The 19,269-nt window shown below is 38.1% G+C and overlaps 2 protein-coding genes across 2 annotated transcripts in view; both read right to left on the bottom strand.

The window, feature by feature from the left end:
- LOC141343260 (cyclic AMP-responsive element-binding protein 5-like) overlaps positions 1-19,269 on the bottom strand; it is a 140,068-nt gene that overhangs the window by 70,413 nt on the left and 50,386 nt on the right. The gene's annotated exons all lie outside the window — the stretch shown is intronic.
- Positions 12,794-19,159, bottom strand: cpvl (carboxypeptidase vitellogenic like). The gene is made up of 13 exons (XM_073847495.1): positions 19,020-19,159; positions 18,497-18,690; positions 18,114-18,232; positions 17,768-17,882; positions 17,602-17,660; positions 15,719-15,798; positions 15,570-15,636; positions 15,347-15,469; positions 15,025-15,156; positions 14,840-14,938; positions 14,583-14,756; positions 13,394-13,576; positions 12,794-13,103 (listed from the first exon to the last, which is right to left on the bottom strand). Exons 2-13 carry the CDS (start codon positions 18,675-18,677, stop codon positions 12,999-13,001), a joined length of 1,437 nt encoding a protein of 478 aa, XP_073703596.1. The 5' UTR covers positions 18,678-18,690; positions 19,020-19,159; the 3' UTR covers positions 12,794-12,998.

The raw sequence follows: 19,269 nt of genomic DNA, 5'->3' as shown, positions 1-19,269 counted from the left end.
TTCTCCGTTGGGAGTTTCTAATGAAAGTAACCTGAAGCAATACGAATCTCAGACATGCTCAGCAATCTGATTGTCTTCACTCTCTCGCTCAAACCAGAATCTAGATCAGATTAAGCTCAACCTATTAGCGCCTGCCATTTCAGATATCATTTCAAAAGTTATCTTCTTAAAAACAAAACAGCTTTGCCTTCTAAGCTGGTACAGATCATGTAAATGGAATGCATTAATCAAGCTCACACAGGCTTCTGTGAGCATATGCCCTGCTCAACATGTGTGAGATTTCAGAGTATTCCCAAAGTGGCGAGATCACAGCTGCAATCGTGTTGCACCAGGAAGACATCTCACTTGGCGTTCAGATGCTTGAGAAGATACCATCAGCTTTCATTTTAAGATGGTATAAATTCTAGTCAGATTTACCCCATGTCCTCGTCAGTTTGCATATTACTTCTACTTTAGTATCTGTTTCAAGTCAGCGAGTGGACTATTGTAGTATTACGCACATTCATTAATACATTTTTATGTATGTAACATGCTCATACATGGGCCTTCCAACCACATTCAAAACACTCCATCTAATCTTGCACCAATATAATGCCATGGAAAACTTTTGGAAGCTTTTTCTTTACCTGAGGCTATGGAAAACTTCCACTGGAGCCAAATTCATTGTTTAATGCTACTTAAAATTAGCTTTCGTTTTGGCTCAAAGTATTGTTTAGATCTTCCGCAGGCATTCTGACTGTGAGATAAATTTGATTTAATAGGATTTAATGCAATTGGATATGTTTTGATATGTCCCAGTTCATAGTCCTGGTTTGTTTGGTGCCTAGGAAATCATACAAGGCTTCATTCTTGACATGGACCAAGGTATATTCTGCTCTTGACTTTAGTCCTTCGAAACTGTCAAACCCAATCAAAGGTTCTGGAAATGTGCTGTTGATTTTGAGATGTTAGTATACAGTCAGCAGCTCACTGTAAGGGGCCGTTCACAAAGAATGCATTTTCGCATTTATAAAACGCAAGATGAAGCGCAAAAGGCATGGAAAAGAATGTTATATAGGACAAGGGTGCGTCTCAAATAGCTCAGACAGTTCGCTTCCTAAAAAATCTCCTAAAAATCCCTCAATGCACCATAAAAACCAGGGTGCATTTATGAATACTATGTTCCCTTACCAGAAAGTACACCCTATTTTCTGAAGCATGTCAACTCAGTAAATAATAGAAGTTTGGATTTTGGTGTAACAACTCGAGTATGTTGCTGCCAGAAACATCCCAATGTGTCATGAGCCAGGGTTCTTACCATGTAGCCAAATCTGTGTACTCCATATAGTGATTCACAACCTAGGGAGCTGATTGATATGCACCCGAATAAATGTTGCACAATGGAACGTGAAAACGCCTTCGGTGTGAACTGCCCTAGTAATAACATTCCAATGTGAACTTGTGTGTAATTGTAAGAGATGTGTGGGCAAGGTCGCACATACCCCATGGGCTTTTGATGAGCTATAAGATGGTCGCTGTCACTTTAAGACGTTAAGTCCTAAATATCTTTAAGACTGTGACACACCAAACCAACATTCTAGCAACGCCTTTGTCTGGGCCAAAAAGTTGCCGCAAAATCTTCAGCCAATGGCCAGTTAGCAAGTACGTTCGGCGTATGCGTGAAAGGAAATAACTTTCTACACCAGCAGGTGGCAGTAGTCTGTATTCGTCATTCAAATAGGAAAACCCAATCAACGGATATATAAACTGTAGGGGTGTAACAATAAGGGTGTGTTCACACTTGTCGTGTTTGGTTCGATTAATACAAACTCTGGTGCGATTGCCCTTGTAGTGCGGTTCATTCAGGTTCCGTCATGAAATATACGTCATGATCAGGTTGTGAACGTATCACTATGCTTTTAGGTTCATTATCTTTAGGTTCGCAGTCAAAAATGCTAGTGTGAACACTAAACGGACCAGGACCAAATCTATAATTTTCCTTTTTGGTCGGAACCGAATAAACCAAACAAACCGAACTACAAGTGTGAACACATTCTAAATCGATTCTTGGATTGATTCTGCGAATTTCCAAATGCACTGCGATTCTCTTTGGAACCGATTCTGAGCTTAGTTTTCAGCAGCAGAGGGTGCTCCCCCGATAGCACACGTACATCTCGGAGACGTCTATTTGACGTCTGCATTTACATCTGCAAGACATCTGCAAGATGTTGTTTGCTCATCCGCAATATGTCTATTGGACGTTTCCTATCAGATGTTAAATAAACGTCTATTAGATGTCTTTAAGATGTTTATGAATTAGGATGTATGTAAAACTAACATCTTACAGACGTCTGCCAGACATTTGTACACAGCAGATGCTTTCCAGATCAAGAGTTCTTTAACATACATCTTGCAGACGTACGTGTGCTATCTGCGGTTAGACTCGTTTTTAACTGCACACTCAAATGCTTACGAAGAAGAGCACCTGTGCATTCGGCTGAGTAATTTAAGTGGTTAAATGTACTTTAACCTAGGCTTTTATGATGCAAGATTTATGTAAACACAGCCCACTGTGAACACTCTTGTAATTCGCTCTAACCTTTTCAAACTTTCTCTGCTGAAAAAACAGTAGAAACCATCAGAGAAATTCTAATGGTTTACAAACATTACAAATCATCAGCTTTTAACCATTAAAACTATAAAAATGGTTTTCTGTAGTGTGTTTTGGGACATATTCCATTAGGATTTATTGGTTTTAACAAGCCACCGATAGAAGGCAACCAATTACCAGTAGAAACCCCCAGGGTTTCCATTAAAAACAATAGAAGTCCCATTATAACCAGTAAAACCATTACAAATTCTGTGGTGGTTTCTATTGTTTTTTTTGTTTTTTTAGCAGGGATTTTTTTAAGTTCAAGTGGTGTGTGTGTAAGAAACTGGAAGCAAACAGAGTACGGCTGTTTCTAAAGCACGTAGTGCCATCTGCTGTTTAAAATGAAGCTCAAAATCGATTCAAGAGAGAATCGCGATGTTTTCAGGAAAACACAGAATCGATCCACGTTACACCTCTAATAACCCGTAAACAAATCAGCGCTTATTTTGTTGCCATGTCTTTAAGAAACTATTTGCATACTGGAATGCTCAGGTGAGATTATGTTAAATTAGAACGGCCATATGTGTGTGTCCTCTTTTGTTTTTCTTCTTGCGCACTGCCTCAAGCTAAGCAGCTGATTTGAGTGATTTTTCTCACCTCAACTGGCCAAAATGCCACCTACACTGCAAAAACTGAGCTGAAAGACAGTCAATAACGGCCCAATATTGGTAAATGGCCAACCTTCGGCTTGGCGTGTCACAGGCTTTAGATGCATTTTCCTCGTCTAATTGCAAATAATGACGCACTTCTGTGTTTCTGTGCTGCGAAAATGTAGCATTTCTATGCAGGTACTGATCTAGAGCGATCTAGACACTGCTTTCCAAATGTCACAATGTGCCTGAATATGTCTTAAATACTCACATAGGGAAGAATGTCAGTCCTTAGTAATACCTTGCATTTCTTTTCAATTCAGGTTGAACTTTAAGGCCTTGACTTTGTTTAGCTTTTTTGTAAAGACTAATTACTAGTGTTTTAATGCGGACACTGTTTTGTTTTTGGACTCATTTTGGTGTTCATGGACTTTTCTACCTTCTCGAACCAAGGAGGCCTGTGATGCGAATACAGGCAAGCTGGAAATGGAGGAGAGATGCACCGAAATGGTTTCCCCTCTGCCGAAAAAGGGCCTTTTTTTCCAGCAGCTAAGCTCAGAACTCTGTTTCATGTTTTTCACAGTTTGTAGAGGATTTTTCGTCCCTCCTAAATGGAACATATTGATTCCCTTCGCCTTTCCTCGCAGCACTGTTTGGAACAAGAGCGTGCAAAACGACCTCCACATTGAGAGGTGGAAATCTTGTAGCTGTCTATGCACTTTGACCTCTGTGCGCAGCAGAGGGTGGAATAGCCATATAGAAGACTCAGCGATTCCCAGTTCCCACACCAGCGAGAGCCAGCCACTGTCAATCTATGGAGCAACGCAACTTGTACGGACCAATCGGATTGGATCCCCGAATGGGTCACCCCAAGAAGCCTTGGGTTTTGGTGCTCCTGTAGCTTTAAGACTTTTTAAACTGTCCCTTTAGCGAAAACCTGTTTGTCACACTGTGAAATGGGTGACATCTAGGTGAACTGGAAACATGATTGTGCTTTTATTGATCATTTTGTTGGACTTCATGGTGGTTTGCTTGATTCCCAACATAGTTCATATGGGATAGTTCACCCAAAAATGAACATTGTCATCATTTATGTCATTTCACACTTGTATCTTTCTTGTATTTCTTCTGCAGAACACGAAAGAACCTATTTTGAAGAACTTAATAGTTTTGTCTGTACAATGAAAGTCAATGGGGTCCAAACGTTTCAAACTTCAAAAAGGACAGTATAAAATATCAAATAATCTATTAAATACTGTATGGTGGCATGTCAGTAATATCAAACCTTATTGGTTCTGGAGTTGTTTAGATAACTTTTTTGTTACCTGTATGTACATTACCAGTCAAAAGTTTTTGAACAGTAAGATTTTTTATGTTTTTAAAAAAGAATTCTCTTCTGCTCACCAAGACTGTGTTTATTCGATCCAAAGTACCACAAACACAGTAAAATTTTGAAATATTTTTACTATTTAAAATAACTGTTTTCTATTTGAATATATTTTAAAATGTAATTTATTCCTGTGATTTCAAAGTTGATTTTTTAGCATCATTACTCCAGTCACACAATCCTTCAGAAATCCTTCTAATATTCTCATTTGCTGTTCTTTTTAGCTGATTATTAGCTGTAGCTTATTAGCTGATCTTGAAAACAGCTAAGTAAAATTTTTTTTACAGGTTTCTTTGATGAATAGAGCGTTCAAAAGAACAGCATTTATTTGAAATAGAAATCTTTTTGTAACATTATAAATGTCTTTTGATCAATTTAACGCATCCTTGCTGAATAAATTTATTGTTTTAAAATTTAATTTTACTAAATTTATAAATGCAGGCATGGTGAGCAAATGAGACTTCTTTAAAAACAAAACAAAAAAAATCTTGACTGGGAGTGTATTTTTTGGAACTTGTAACTTTTGGACCCCATTAACTTTCACTGTATGGACAAAAGAAAAATTTAAAGTCAAAATATGTTCTGCAGAAGAAATAACTTCAATGGGAAACAATACAAGCGTGAGTTAAGGTGGATTTTCTGTCATTCAACAAATTTCAAAATAGAAATCCAAAAAAGATTTCCCCAGACAGATTTCACAACAGATTCACCGCACTGACCAACTGCTCACGCAAAATTTAATAGACAATGGACCTTTTTTGCCCAATGTGAACTTAAATGATCAAATGTTTTGGGTGAACTGCCCCTTTAAGTAACTCAAACCAACATTCAATGTTTTCTGTGCATGTAGCATCGAAATGTGATTATGAATGGGATTTTCATGGCCACAAAGGGTGTGAGTTTAAATGTTTTTGGATTATGAGATCTGTGTATGCATGCATTTTCACTCCTGTTGGCATCTCAGACTTCACCCTTATGGGTTTTGCAGTGTTTAACCCTACATGATGATGTAATAATATGGTGGGAGGGGCCTGCTAAAAAGCAGTTTGGATCTCTATGGAGAATCTAAAGTTGCGTTGTATTTCATCTCCTGCATCCTTACATTTCAAAGCAAGATGGTCAGGAGCGTATCTACTCGGGGCCATCTACGTCATCTCTTACCCAAGCAACGTAACATACAAGAACACACTGAACTGGAAATATTTCACTTGCTCTCAGTGAGTAACAGATATTAATCTCAAATTGTTGATTTGGCATCAGTCCTTGTTAGGGTGGGTGGATGGATGTCTTTTGTAATCGCGTTCTTATAAAACAGAGGGAGATTTGTTTTTTTGTGTGTGCGCGAGTATATGTGTGCTTTTGTGTGCATAGTTCTTTTTTTTATTTTAGGTGGAGGACAATGAATACACATTAATAAAAGTATAAATGTATCATTGCAACGAAACTATAAATATTGTATAAATTTTCCATTAATTTTTGTAATCTTGTTCCTGTAATGCAACCACCTTTCTTTTTGAAAGGAGTACATGTTTGGTACTTGTTTGTAAATAATGTTTGCATAGCACTTGCAGTCTTCAAATGTTTGCCTGTTCATTTCAGAGCTGAAACATTGCATTGTTTGTTACGCATATTGAATTCATGAATTCACACACGCTTGCATAACTTTGTATATTTTATATGTTTATTAATGCCTTGAACAGTTTGTGTTTATGCAAATGTACAGATGTGAGATCACAACAGCTATATTACAATATGAAAATAAAGCACTTGTTCTGTAACAAAGCTCTGGCAATTCATGCTTTTGTCACTTACAAAAAAATGCAGATTGTTTAAATTAAAAATATAAGATTACAGTGTTTTTAAGTATTGCTTTTTACACAAGAACTTGAGTACATCTGAAGGCAACAATCTCAAACTTTACTTTATTATTTGATTATTTAATGTACTAGGGACCCCTGGTGGACAGATCTGTCCAAAAAAAAAAATAAAATCACTGAATTTAAGTGAACACTTACAGCTGAAGTCAAAAGTTTTCAAAATCTGCTAAATATTAATTATTTTACCAAAATAAGAGGGGTCATACAAAATGCATGTTATTTTTTACTTAGCACTGACCACAAGAGAAAATAATAGTTGAATTCATAAAAATGACCCCGTTCAAAAGTTCACATACACTTGATTCTTAATACTGTGTTGTTACCTTTAATGATCCACAGCTGTGTTTTTCTTTTTCTTTTTTGTCTTTTTTGTGATAGTGATAGTCCCTTGTTTGTACCGAACAGTTAAACTGCTCGCTGTTCTTCAGAAAAGTCTTTCAGGTCCCAGGGATTCCTTGGTTTTTCAGAATTTTTGTGTATTTGAACCCTTTCCAACAATGACTGTATGATTTTGAGATCCATCTTTTCACACTGAGGACAGCTGAGGGACTCATATGCAACTATTACAGAAGGTTTGAACGCTCACTGATGCTCCAGAAGGAAAAACGATGCATTGGGGGGGGTGAAAACTTTTGAAAGAAATGAGGATGTGTATATTTTTCTTATTTTGCCTAAATATCATAGTTTTGTTAATTTAGTACTGCACTTCTGAAGCTGTAGAAGATACATGTTTCCCAGAAGATAAAATAAGTTACATTTATTCATTTTTCTGAAGAAAAGCGGGGAGTTTAACTGTTCAGGAAAAACAAGGAAACAGCTATCAAAGCTGTGGATCATTCAGGTCCCTTTTGAACAGGGTAATTTTTATGGTTTTCTGTTATATAAAAATGCCTGCAGAGTAATTAGAATTAAGCCTGAAAAGGTATTTTACAATACCAATATGTTCCCAGGATGCAAAATATTACAATAGTAAAGATGTCAGAACATTTCTAACAGCCTAATGTAAACTTGTTGACACATGGAGTTACACCATTTATGTTGAATCTGTCTGTCCCTGCAGATAACATACAGTCAAGCCCTAAATTATTCATACCCCTGGCAAATTCTGACTTAAAGTTACTTTTATTCAACCAGCAGGTTTTTTTTTTTGTTTGTTTGTTTGTTTGTTTTTGACCGGAAATGACACAGGATCCTCCCAAAAGATAAGACGATGTACAAGAGGCATCATTGTGGAAAAAGAAATATTTTTCAGCTTTCATTTACATTTAAACAAAAAGTGGCATGTCCAAAATTATTTATACCCTTCTCAATAATCAATAGAAAACCCTTTATTGGCTATTACAGCCATCAAACACTTCCTATAATTGCTGACCAGCTTTTTGCATGTCTCCACTGGTATTTTTGCCCATTCATCTTTAGCGATGAGCTCCAACTCTTTCAGGTTGGAGGGTCTCTTTGCCATCACCCTGATCTTTAGCTCCCTCCACAGATTCTCAATTGGATTTAAGTCAGGACTCTGGCTGGGCCACTGCAAAACGGTAATGTTTTTGTCTGCTAACCATTTCTTCACCACTTTTGCTGTGTGTTTTGGGTTGTTGTCGTGCTGAAATATCCACTGGTGCCCAAGGCCAAGTTTCTCTGCAGACTGCCTGATGTTGTTGATGAGAATTTTGATGTACAGTCGTGGCCAAAAGTTTTGAGAATGACACAAATATTAGTTTTCACAAAGTTTGCTGCTCAACTGCTTTTAGATCTTAGTTTCAGTTGTTTCTGTGATGTACTGAAATATAATTACAAGGTCTTCATACGTTTCAAAGGCTTTTATCGACAATTACATGACATTTATGCAAAGAGTCAGTATTTGCAGTGTTGGCCCTTCTTTTTCAGGACCTCTGCAATTCGACTGGGCATGCTCTCAATCAACTTCTGGGCCAAATCCTGACTGATAGCAACCCATTCTTTCATAATCACTTGGAGTTTGTCAGAATTAGTGGGTTTTTGTTTGTCCACTCGCCTCTTGAGGATTGACCACAAGTTCTCAATGGGATTAAGATCTGGGGAGTTTCCAGGCCATGGACCCAAAATGTCAACGTTTTGGTCCCCGAGCCACTTAGTTATCACTTTTGCCTCATGGCACGGTGCTCCATCGTGCTGGAAAATGCATTGTTCTTCACCAAACTGTTGTTGGATTGTTGGAAGAAGTTGCTGTTGGAGGGTGTTTTGGTACCATTCTTTATTCATGGCTGTGTTTTTGGGCAAAATTATGAGTGAGCCCACTCCCTTGGATGAGAAGCAACCCCACACATGAATGGTCTCAGGATGCTTTACTGTTGGCATGACACAGGACTGATGGTAGCGCTCACCTTTTCTTCTCCGGACAAGCCTTTTTCCAGATGGATGCCCCAAACAATCGGAAAGAGGCTTCATCGGAGAATATGACTTTGCCCCAGTCCTCAGCAGTCCATTCGCCATACTTTTTGTAGAAGATCAATCTGTCCCTGATGTTTTTTTGGAGAGAAGTGGCTTCTTTGCTGCCCCTCTTGACACCAGGTCATCTTCCAAAAGTCTTGGCCTCACTGTGCGTGCAGATGCGCTCACACCTGCCTGCTGCCATTCCTGAGCAAGCTCTGCACTGGTGGCACTCCGATCCCACAGCTCAATCCTCTTTAGGAGACCATCCTGGCGCTTGCTGGACTTTCTTGGGCGCCCTGAAGCCTTCTTAACTAGAATTGAACCTTCTTGAAGTTCTTGATGATCCTATAAATTGTTGATTTAGGTGCAATCTTAGTAGCCACAATATCCTTGCCTGTGAAGCCATTTTTAGGCAACGCAATGATAGCTGCACGTGTTTCTTTGCAGGTCACCATGGTTAACAACGGAAGAACAATGATTTCAGGCATCACCCTCCTTTTAACATGTCAAGTCTGCCATTCTAACCCAATCAGCCTGACATAATGGTCTCCAGCATTGTGCTCGTCAACATTCTCACCTGAATTAATAAGACGATTACTGAAATGATCTCAGCAGGTCCTTTAATGACAGCAATGAAATGCAGTGGAAAGTTTTTTTCGGGATTAAGTTAATTTTCATGGCAAAGAAGGACTATGCAATTCATCTGATCACTCTTCATAACATTCTGGAGTTTATGCAAATTGCTATTATAAAAACTTAAGCAGCAACCTTTCCAATTTCCAATATTTATGTAATTCTCAAAACTTTTGGCCGCGACTGTACATATTTTGGACTATGGGGGGTGCTGTTATTTCGATGATATAAAATGGTAGCATTCCGTGAGCTGGTGCTACCTGTTACTATTTTTCCCACAACACAGCTCAGAATTTATTTGTAACTATATACAGTCAAGCCCGAAGTTATTCATAAAAGTTACTTTTATTCAACCAGCAAGTTGACGGAAATGACGCAGGCTTCTCCCAAAAGATAATAAGACAATGTACAAGAGGCTTCATTGTGGAAAAAAAAATATTTCTCAGCTTTTATTTACATTTGAACAAAAAGTGTCATGTCCAATATTATTCATACGCTTTGCAAACTGTCACGGTCTATGGGAAAATACAAAGTTCTATACCATTCCAAATAGTCCAAGCTGTTCTAAAGCATCCTAATTACCCTAAATCATTGGGAACAGCTGTTTTAATCAACTCAGCAGGTGAAAAACAGAAGCTCTCTGCTGTTGGTTTGTGGACAGTCATGGCTAAGACAAAGGAGCTCACTGAGGACCTGCGGCTGCGCATTGTGGCTGCTCACAAGTCAGGAAAGGGCTATTAGGCCATATCCAAATGTTTGGAAGTTCCAGTGGCTACAGTGCAAAGTATTATTTAAAAACTACAAGACGTTCCGCACTGTGAAAAATCTCAAAGGACGTGGTCGGAAACCAAAAGTGACACCTGTGCTGGCCAGGAGGATAGTGAGAGAGGTAAAAAAGAATCCAAGGATCACCACCAAGGCCATCCTGCTGAATCTGGGCTCTGCTGGTGGCAACATCTCAAGGCAGACAGACACTGCACACCGCTGGGTTCCACGGACGCAGACCAAGGAGGATACCAAAATACAGTCGTGGCCAACAGTTTTGAGAATTACATAAATATTGGAAAAGTTGCTGCTTAAGTTTTTATAATAGCAATTTGCATATACTCCAGAATGTTATGAAGAGTGATCAGATGAATTGCATAGTCCTTCTTTGCCATGAAAATTAAGGCTTCAGGGCGCCCAAGAAAGTCCAGCAAGCGCCAGGATCGTCTCCTAAAGAGGATTCAGCTGCGGGATCGGAGTGCCACCAGTGCAGAGCTTGCTCAGGAATGGCAGCAGGCAGGTGTGAGCGCATCTGAACGCACAGTGAGGCCAAGACTTTTGGAAGATGACCTGGTGTCAAGAAGGGCAGCAAAGAAGCCACTTCTCTCCAAAAAAAAAAAACATTAGGGACAGATTGATCTTCTGCAAAAAGTATGGCGAATGGACTGCTGAGGACTGGGGCAAAGTCATATTCTCCGATGAAGCCTCTTTCGATTGTTTGGGGCATCTGGAAAAAGGCTTGTCCGGAGAAGAAAAGGTGAGCGCTACCATCAGTCCTGTGTCATGCCAACAGTAAAGCATCCTGAGACCATTCATGTGTGGGGTTGCTTCTCATCCAAGAGAGTGGGCTCACTCACAATTTTGCCCAAAAACACAGCCATGAATAAAGAATGGTACCAAAACACCCTCCAACAGCAACTTCTTCCAACAATCCAACAACAGTTTGATGAAGAACAATGCATTTTCCAGCACGATGGAGCACCGTGCCATAAGGCAAAAGTGATAACTAAGTGGCTCGGGGACCAAAACGTTGACATTTTTGGGTCCATGGCCTGGAAACTCCCCAGATCTTAATCCCATTGAGAACTTGTGGTCAATCCTCAAGAGGCGGGTGGACAAACAAAAACCCACTAATTCTGACAAACTCCAAGAAGTGATTATGAAAGAATGGGTTGCTATCAGTCAGGATTTGGCCCAGAAGTTGATTGAGAGCATGCCCAGTCGAATTGCAGAGGTCCTGAAAAAGAAGGGCCAACACTGCAAATACTGACTTTTTGCATAAATGTCATGTAATTGTCGATAAAAGCCTTTGAAACGTATGAAGTGCTTGTAATTATATTTCAGTACATCACAGAAACAACTGAAACAAAGATCTAAAAGCAGTTTAGCAGCAAACTTTGTGAAAACTAATATTTGTGTCATTCTCAAAACTTTTGGCCACGACTGTATACGATGTGGATTTTTTAAATATTGTAAATCTTAAATGGGTTTACATTATATTAAGCCATATATACACATCTTATAACCCAGGGTTTCCTTTAAATAAATTATTCACATAAATTATAAATTATGTAATTGATTAACTAGTTTTGACTGATTAATTGATTCTGATTAACTGGTTGCTTAACTTCATGGCCAACAACCAGGGATATAAAAACTGCCATTAAACAAACCTACAGTAAAACGTAGCATAAAGTAATACAAGTGCCTTATACATTTAGGACATTCATTGTAGAAATGCATACATTGATAGAATAAATGTCAGACTTTTTGTAAGTAGCCTAACAACTACCAATATGGTTTTTAACGGCCAGCTGTCGCCCCCTGTCGGACACACGAAGGAAATGCTGTTAAAAACAGTGAAGATACAAACGGCTGAGAAACACACTGTTCATTAAATTTATTCGTTCCGTATTGCTATTGACGAATCTATATATTCGATTTAGCCTATTTTTGATTTCCACTCCAGATATAAAATGAACCGGCTTCTGTCCTGTTAAAGTAGTCCTGAATGTCTAACTTTGTAATGTTTCCTCTTTGTTGTGTCTTCCTCTCCTCTTCTGTATGCACTGAAGCACATCTTTTATTCTACAGTTTACAGTATAGAAGCTTTATTACCATTAATACAGTTTCTCTATTTGAAGGAGAGGGTGTTTTTTTGGTCACACTTTAGTTTGGGGACAAATTTGAACTATGACTTTACTCTCAATAAACTTTTTTGATGCTCATTAATATTTTAACTAGTAGTTAAGTTTAGGTTAAAGTAGGATTAAGGTACCCCAATTTCATAAGTACTAATAAACAGCCAATTTGCATGCTAATAAGCAACCAGTTATTAGTAAGAACGGCTCCTTAAAATACAGTGTCACTATTTGTTCTTGTAGATTTATTTATTTTGCTAGCTAGCTAACTAAAAGTACTGATTATCACACTGAATAGAAGACTGAATTATCACTGAATTATCTTATGGATTCACAATTGATGACAAGATAAGTAGTACATTTTACTCAAATCACACTTTAATCAAAAATTTACCATGTACAATAAAAACATAACCCCTAGGCATAACACATAGCCAATAAAAATATAACCCCTAACCCTTTTTCATTATAGCACAGAAACTTTTGCACTGAAACACACATTATACAACTGAACAATGATTCATTCAGTGGTCACTTTACATTCAATTTGAGTTTAGTGCATCAATGTGATGAGAATCCATCTGTAGAAAGGAATCTGTCAATCATGTTAAATGATCTCTCTGGTTGGTCATAAGGCAAAATGTGCCCGCCTCCCCTGACAATTACCTAGAGAAGAAAACAGAGAAATTTGTGAGTTTTACATTGTATTTCTACAGTGCATTTCATGTTGTGATTTTATAGCTTTGTACATAAATGGCAAGAGCCAATTTTATTACCGCAAGTAAGATTATAATATTATAGTTACTATAAATTCATTTATATTGGTTTATTTTCTACTGACAAGGCTGAGAGTAGATTTTGGAACTGACGATAGACAGAATGGGTATGGCTTTTCAAAATGAATGAACCAAAATATCAGTTGATGAGGTGATCAAGCAGTACTGGAAACCGCTCACCTGAAAGAACTCTCCCACTTGTCGTACATAACCTGCCACTTCAGTATCACTGGGCTGGACCTTCCAGTGAAAGCGCTCTGCTTTTTTATAATCGTCCGCTCCAGACCAGTTGACCGTGGGCAGGAAGCGCTCAGTCAGAGGGGCTGCAACGATAACATCAAGCTGTCCACTGTAGATCAACACCTGTGAACACATGATCAAACCCATCCCACAGATTAATGCAAATCGACGTTTTTGGGTCCATTAGGTTTCAATGGACACAATATTAAAGGAACACTCCACTTTTTTTGAAAATACGCTCATTCTCCAACTCCCCCAGAGTTTTACCGTTTTGAAATCCATTCAGCCGTTCTCCTGTTCTGGGGAGATCACTTTTAGCATAGCTTAGCATAGATCATTGAATCCTATGAGACCCATATAGCATCACGTTCAAAAATGACCAACGAGTTGCGATATTTGTCCTTCTGTAGTTATATCTTGTACTAATATGGCGGAAAATAGAAGATAAAGATGGAGAAGATAAAGATGCGATTTTCTAGGCTGATAATATTAGGAACTACACTCCCATCCTGGTGTAATAGTCAAGAAAGTTCCTAATCTTATCGACCTAGAAAATCGCAGCTTTACATTTTCCGCCGGTATTAGTCCACGATATAACTACAGAAGAGTCTTAAAAAAAAAAGTTTTAAATAGGACAAATATGGAAACTCGTTGGTCATTTTTGAACGCGATGCTATATTGGTCTAATAGGATTCAATGATCTATGCTAAAAGTGCTATCGCCAGAACAGGATAAGATATTTTTGATGAAATTCAAGCCCTTTCTGACCCTGCATCAAGACCCAGAAAGGTAGTAAAGACATTGTTAAAGTAGTACATATGACATCATTGGTTCAACCGCAATTTTATGAAGCTCCAAGAATACTTTTTATGTGCAAAGAAAACAAAAATGACAACTTTATTCAACAATTTCTTTTCTTTTGGGTCGGTCTTTGATGCGCGTTCAGGAGAGTAGCACAATGCTGTTTATGCAGGGTCAGAAAGCTCTCAGATTTCATTAAAAATATCTTAATTTGTGTTTCGAAGACGAATGAAAATCTTTCGGTTTTGAAACAACGTGAGGGTGAGTAATGACAGAATTTTCATTTTTGGGTGAACTATCCCTTAACAAGGCCACAAAACTTCCTCACTCTATAGTTGTCCATGAGGACTCCCAACCATGGCTTGATGGACTTCATGACATCCTGAAGCAGATGCTTCTCAACATCTGAGCCATCATTGAATGTAAGATTGCCAACATGGATGGAACGTCGAACATCTGCCAGAGTCACAAATGAAGAAAAGTACTCCTGATCTGGAGGTTCCTATTTAGGAAATAAAACACAGAATGAGACAACTAGCCATTCAAAACAACAACAACTTTGCTTGTACTGAAATGTGTGGGTACCAGACACTGCATGTAGTTGAAGTAGTTGGTGCAACCAGTGACGTTTTGAAAGTATGAGGGATAAGGAACAAGATCACCATTCAGTAAACTGTCAAAGACCTGATGGAGAGACGAGATGTTTTCAGAATGGATGTAATGAAGTCCTAGTGCCGCAGTTTCAGTATTTCATGATCTATCGCACTCACCTCAAAGGCCTCCACCCATTTCTGCTCCTGGATGAGTTTGACTCCTGCATCCGTCTGTGACTGCACATGCTGCTTCTGCAGCTCATCCACGAGACCCGTCTGATAGAGGAAATCCGCATAACCTCCCAGCATCTGAGACAAAATGGATCAGTGAGATTAAAGCCCACATTTAAACAGAAGTCAAAGTCAAGTGAAATTTGTGTGCTTTTCACACTACATTTGGTTTCAAAGCTGCTTTACAGAATATCAGAGCAATAGCACTTCTGTATATCATAATTATCCAGCATGAGATATATCCATAAAGAAATATCTTTTCATTCACCAGTTCAGGGTCACACAGACCGTCTCCAATGGCCACCCCTTTGAAGTTGATCTTCACTTTGGCAGAGGGATTGTTCTTGTGGATGTAGTAGCCAATCGCTGGAACATACTTTCCTGCATATGACTAATTTAATATAGTTGTAATGTAAACAACACATCGTTTTGACAGTATGAAAGAGTAGGATTCTGATTGTGTCAGTCCGAAACAAGGACGCTTTCCTCACCTCGCCTGTAGCGTAGAAAGCATTAGACTGGAACTCACTGAATATCTGAAAGAACTGAGTCAAGGCACTGCGGAGGGGGAAAAAAAAACAGTATTTATTACATACATCCCACATTGTCTTATATATACTGTAAACTTAAACCTTTGTACCTGTACAAGTCTCTGCCCACATCATCCTGGTTTTGGACAAACCCCTTGTCATCCTCAGTGAAACTCCATCCTGTCCCAACCTTAACAATAAACCACAAATACCCATTTAAGATATACAAGTTTACATACACTTTGCAGAACCTGCAAAATGTTCATTATTTTACCAAAATAAGAGGGATCGTACAAAATGCACATTATATTTTATTTAGTACTGACCTGAATAAAATATCTCACATAAAAGACATTACATTTAGCCCACAAGACAAAAATAATAGTAGAATTTAGAAAATAGTTGAATTTATTAAAATTACCCTGTTGAAAATGTAACATAAACTTGATCCTTAATACTGTGTTGATACCTGAATGATCCACAGCTGTGTTTTTTGTTTAGTGATAGTTGTTTCATGAGTCCCTTGTTTGTCCTGAACAGTTAAACTGTCAGCTGTTTTTCTGAAAAGTCCTTCAGGTCCCACAAATTCTTTGGTTTTTCAGCATTTTTGTGTATTTGAACCCTTTCCAAGCAGTGTTGTTTTTGACAACCATCTTAGATTTAGTCTTAGTCTTAGTCTTTTGGACTAAAATGCTTCTTAGTTTTAGTCAAATTTTAGTCACTTCTATATGTGATAGTTTTAGTCCAATTTTAGTCGACGAAAAGTCAAAAAGGTTTTAGTCTAGTTTTAGTCGACGAAAAGTCAAAAAGGTTTTAGTCTAGTTTTAGTCAAAAAAAGGGAAAAAAGTAGTCTTTTAACAAATTAATGTAGGTCAGTAAGTATTTTGTTGTTGGGTAGTGTCACTTATAAGTTCTGAAGATTTTTTCACCAATAATTACAATAATGAAGGAATGTTTTAGAACATAAAAGACAAACAAGGATGGAATGCTAAAACGGCTTGCCATACTAGTATAGCAAAGAGTATTTAATGCTAAAACGGCTTGCCATAGCGTCAGATACTTTTTAAGTTTTAATTGGCATGCACAATAAGCGGAAATGTCATGCATTTTAAACGTCTGACGGACCACCCACTAACATTTTCGTCTATTCTCGTCTCGTCAACGAAAACTCACACACGTCTCGTCATGTTTTAGTCATCAACGAGCCATTTTTATCTCGTCATCGTCATGAAAAAAAGTGGCGTCAACGAAATGATTTCGTCATCGTCATCGTTGACGAAAACAACACTGTTTCCAAGATCCAAACATGATGCATTAAGAGCCAGGGGTGTAAACTTTTGAACAGAATGAAGATGTGTACATTTTTCTTATTTTGCCGAAATATCAGATTTTTTTTTAGATCATTTAGTACTGCTCTTCATGTTAAATAAGTTTAATTTACCCTGATCTTCAAATTTAAAACGTTTTCACCCCCGTCTCTTACCGCATCGTGTTTCCTTCTGTAGCATCTGTGAGCGTTCAAACCTTGTGTAATACTTGCAATAGTCCCCCTGTTGTCCTCAGTGTGAAAATATGGATCTCAAAATTATACAGTCATTGTTGGAAAGGGTTCAAATAAACAAAAATGCTAAAAAAACATAAACAAAGAATTTGTGGGACTTGAAGTATTTTTTTGAAGAACAGCGGGCAGTTTCACTGTTAAGGACAAACAAGGTAATCATGAACAACTATCACTTAAAAAAATAATAATAACATAACAATAAATAATTATTATAGATCTTTTTGGAATCATATGGGTTTAATTAATGAATACATTATCCATACAAATATTTTCAGAAGGTCACACAGAACCGAATTAAATACTTATAAATGCATTAACAGCCATTTAAAAATGTACATATTTTATATATTTTACATGTGGGAATATTAACTATGACAGCCCTCATTTGCAGACATATCAAAGTCTGAAACATGTATAATACATTAAACTCACCGGGTTGTCGATGTAAAGAACAGAGTATCTTGATGTCCAGGGGAAATCCCTATAGCCCACTGAAAAAGACAACAAAGGGTCAAACCCTGCAATATTATCTGAAGTAAGCAAAACATTTACATTAACATCCATCAACGTAACACGGCATACAGATGTTTATACTCACAAGTGAGGTTCTTATGTACAAAATACGGGCCGTGCTCCACAAACAACCCAAACATGGAAGTGCCTCCAGGTCCTCCCTGCAGCCACAGCAGCACCGGAGCCGTCTCTGGTTTCACCTAAACACAGAAAAACATGATGCAAAACATAAGTGTGCAGTCAACAGCAATAACATCACTCTAAATGCTGTAAACTGTAATTTGTTGTGTGCGACTTCTGTAAACACCTGACTCAAGTGTTGCCAAATGATGCAGAAGCTACAGTCAGCAGATCAGTCTTATCTTTAGTGCTGCTGTTCATGTACAGTGTTCACTAAAACTACAAAATAAAAGCATATAACATTACATTACCTGGGCAGGGAAGAACCAGAAGAAAAGGTTACTGTTGTAGGTCTTGTTCACAGTGAGATATCCCGAGTAACTCTTGACACTGGCACCAGGAAGGGGTCCCACTAAACTCAGTTTTTTGGCTGCACATCCACAATACAGAAATGTAAGCGTATTAGCATACAAGTCAGAATCATCAGAGAATTATGACAGCGGTTATAATTTGTGGACAAGCCAAATAAATTAAACTGAATTTTCAGTTTTTCACTAACTTCACCATGAAAACCATACTTTATTTCTCTGTTGTGATAGACTATCTAACTTCCTATTTATCAGAAGGCGAATTAAAGTAAAAGAAGGATGAAAGAAGAGGAACTGAAATTGTTTTATGCAAACAACAAGCATACCTTCTTCTATCTTGCCTGCCTCCAGATAGGGGGTGAGCATCAGAGGTTTGCCCGGGTCAACTCCAAAACGTGACCCGCTCACACGGTGTGATTTCCGGCAGAAGAACGAGGAGCAGCCGCGGGAGCTGACAGACTCCAGAACAGCCCAGAGGAACAGCAGCCTCAGCGTTTCCTTCAGCATTATAGAGGTTTAACTGCAGACAACAAAGAAATATGACACGGGGATCAATGATCCAGCATGATATTAAAAGGCTCACATTAGCTGCTACCTGTCTTAACAAGCCTAAACATATCAAATGACAAAAAAAAAAAAAAAAACGACAAATCGCTTGTCAGTCTGTCGAGCATCGAAAAAATAAGCAACATACGTGATAACCAACAAATGCGACATTTAAATTTAAAGACAATATGCAGGGGGAATGGCATTTGTGACAGACTGTTAAGGTTACTATCAAATCAAATACTTGATCATTTAGATACATCTTGTTTTCCTGATCAATAATAATAATAATAATAGCATTACCTTGAAGCCAGGTGCCAATCAGAAATCCAGAAGCCGTATGCATCGGCATATGAAAATGAAGTAAATAGCTACAGATCAGCTTGTTGTCACGCTTGGAGTATGTTGCAGTCACATGACTTTATGGGCTCTGTCATGTGATCGCAATAAACCAGGAACTTCAGTCTAAAATACTGACCCCTACAGGCTCATTTGAGAAAAGCAACCCCTAACCCAGATACTAACTTTTCCAATATCTTATACAATATGCATT

The sequence above is a fragment of the Garra rufa genome, chromosome 9 (genome assembly GCF_049309525.1).
Source record: "Garra rufa chromosome 9, GarRuf1.0, whole genome shotgun sequence".
NCBI classification, from domain to species: Eukaryota; Metazoa; Chordata; class Actinopteri; order Cypriniformes; family Cyprinidae; genus Garra; species Garra rufa.
The sequence above is the reverse complement of the archived record's forward strand: the minus strand, read 5'-3'. Positions and strand labels throughout refer to the sequence as shown.

Coding starts and splice junctions, on each gene's coding strand:
- cpvl (XM_073847495.1), bottom strand. CDS start 18,677: ATGCTGAAGGAAACGCTGAGGCTGCTGTTCCTCTGGGCTGTTCTGGAG. Junction 15,799..17,601: donor TTCTTTACATCGACAACCCG/GTGAGTTTAATG, acceptor TTTATTGTTAAG/GTTGGGACAGGATGGAGTTT. Junction 14,939..15,024: donor AATGGGTGGAGGCCTTTGAG/GTGAGTGCGATA, acceptor TCTCTCCATCAG/GTCTTTGACAGTTTACTGAA.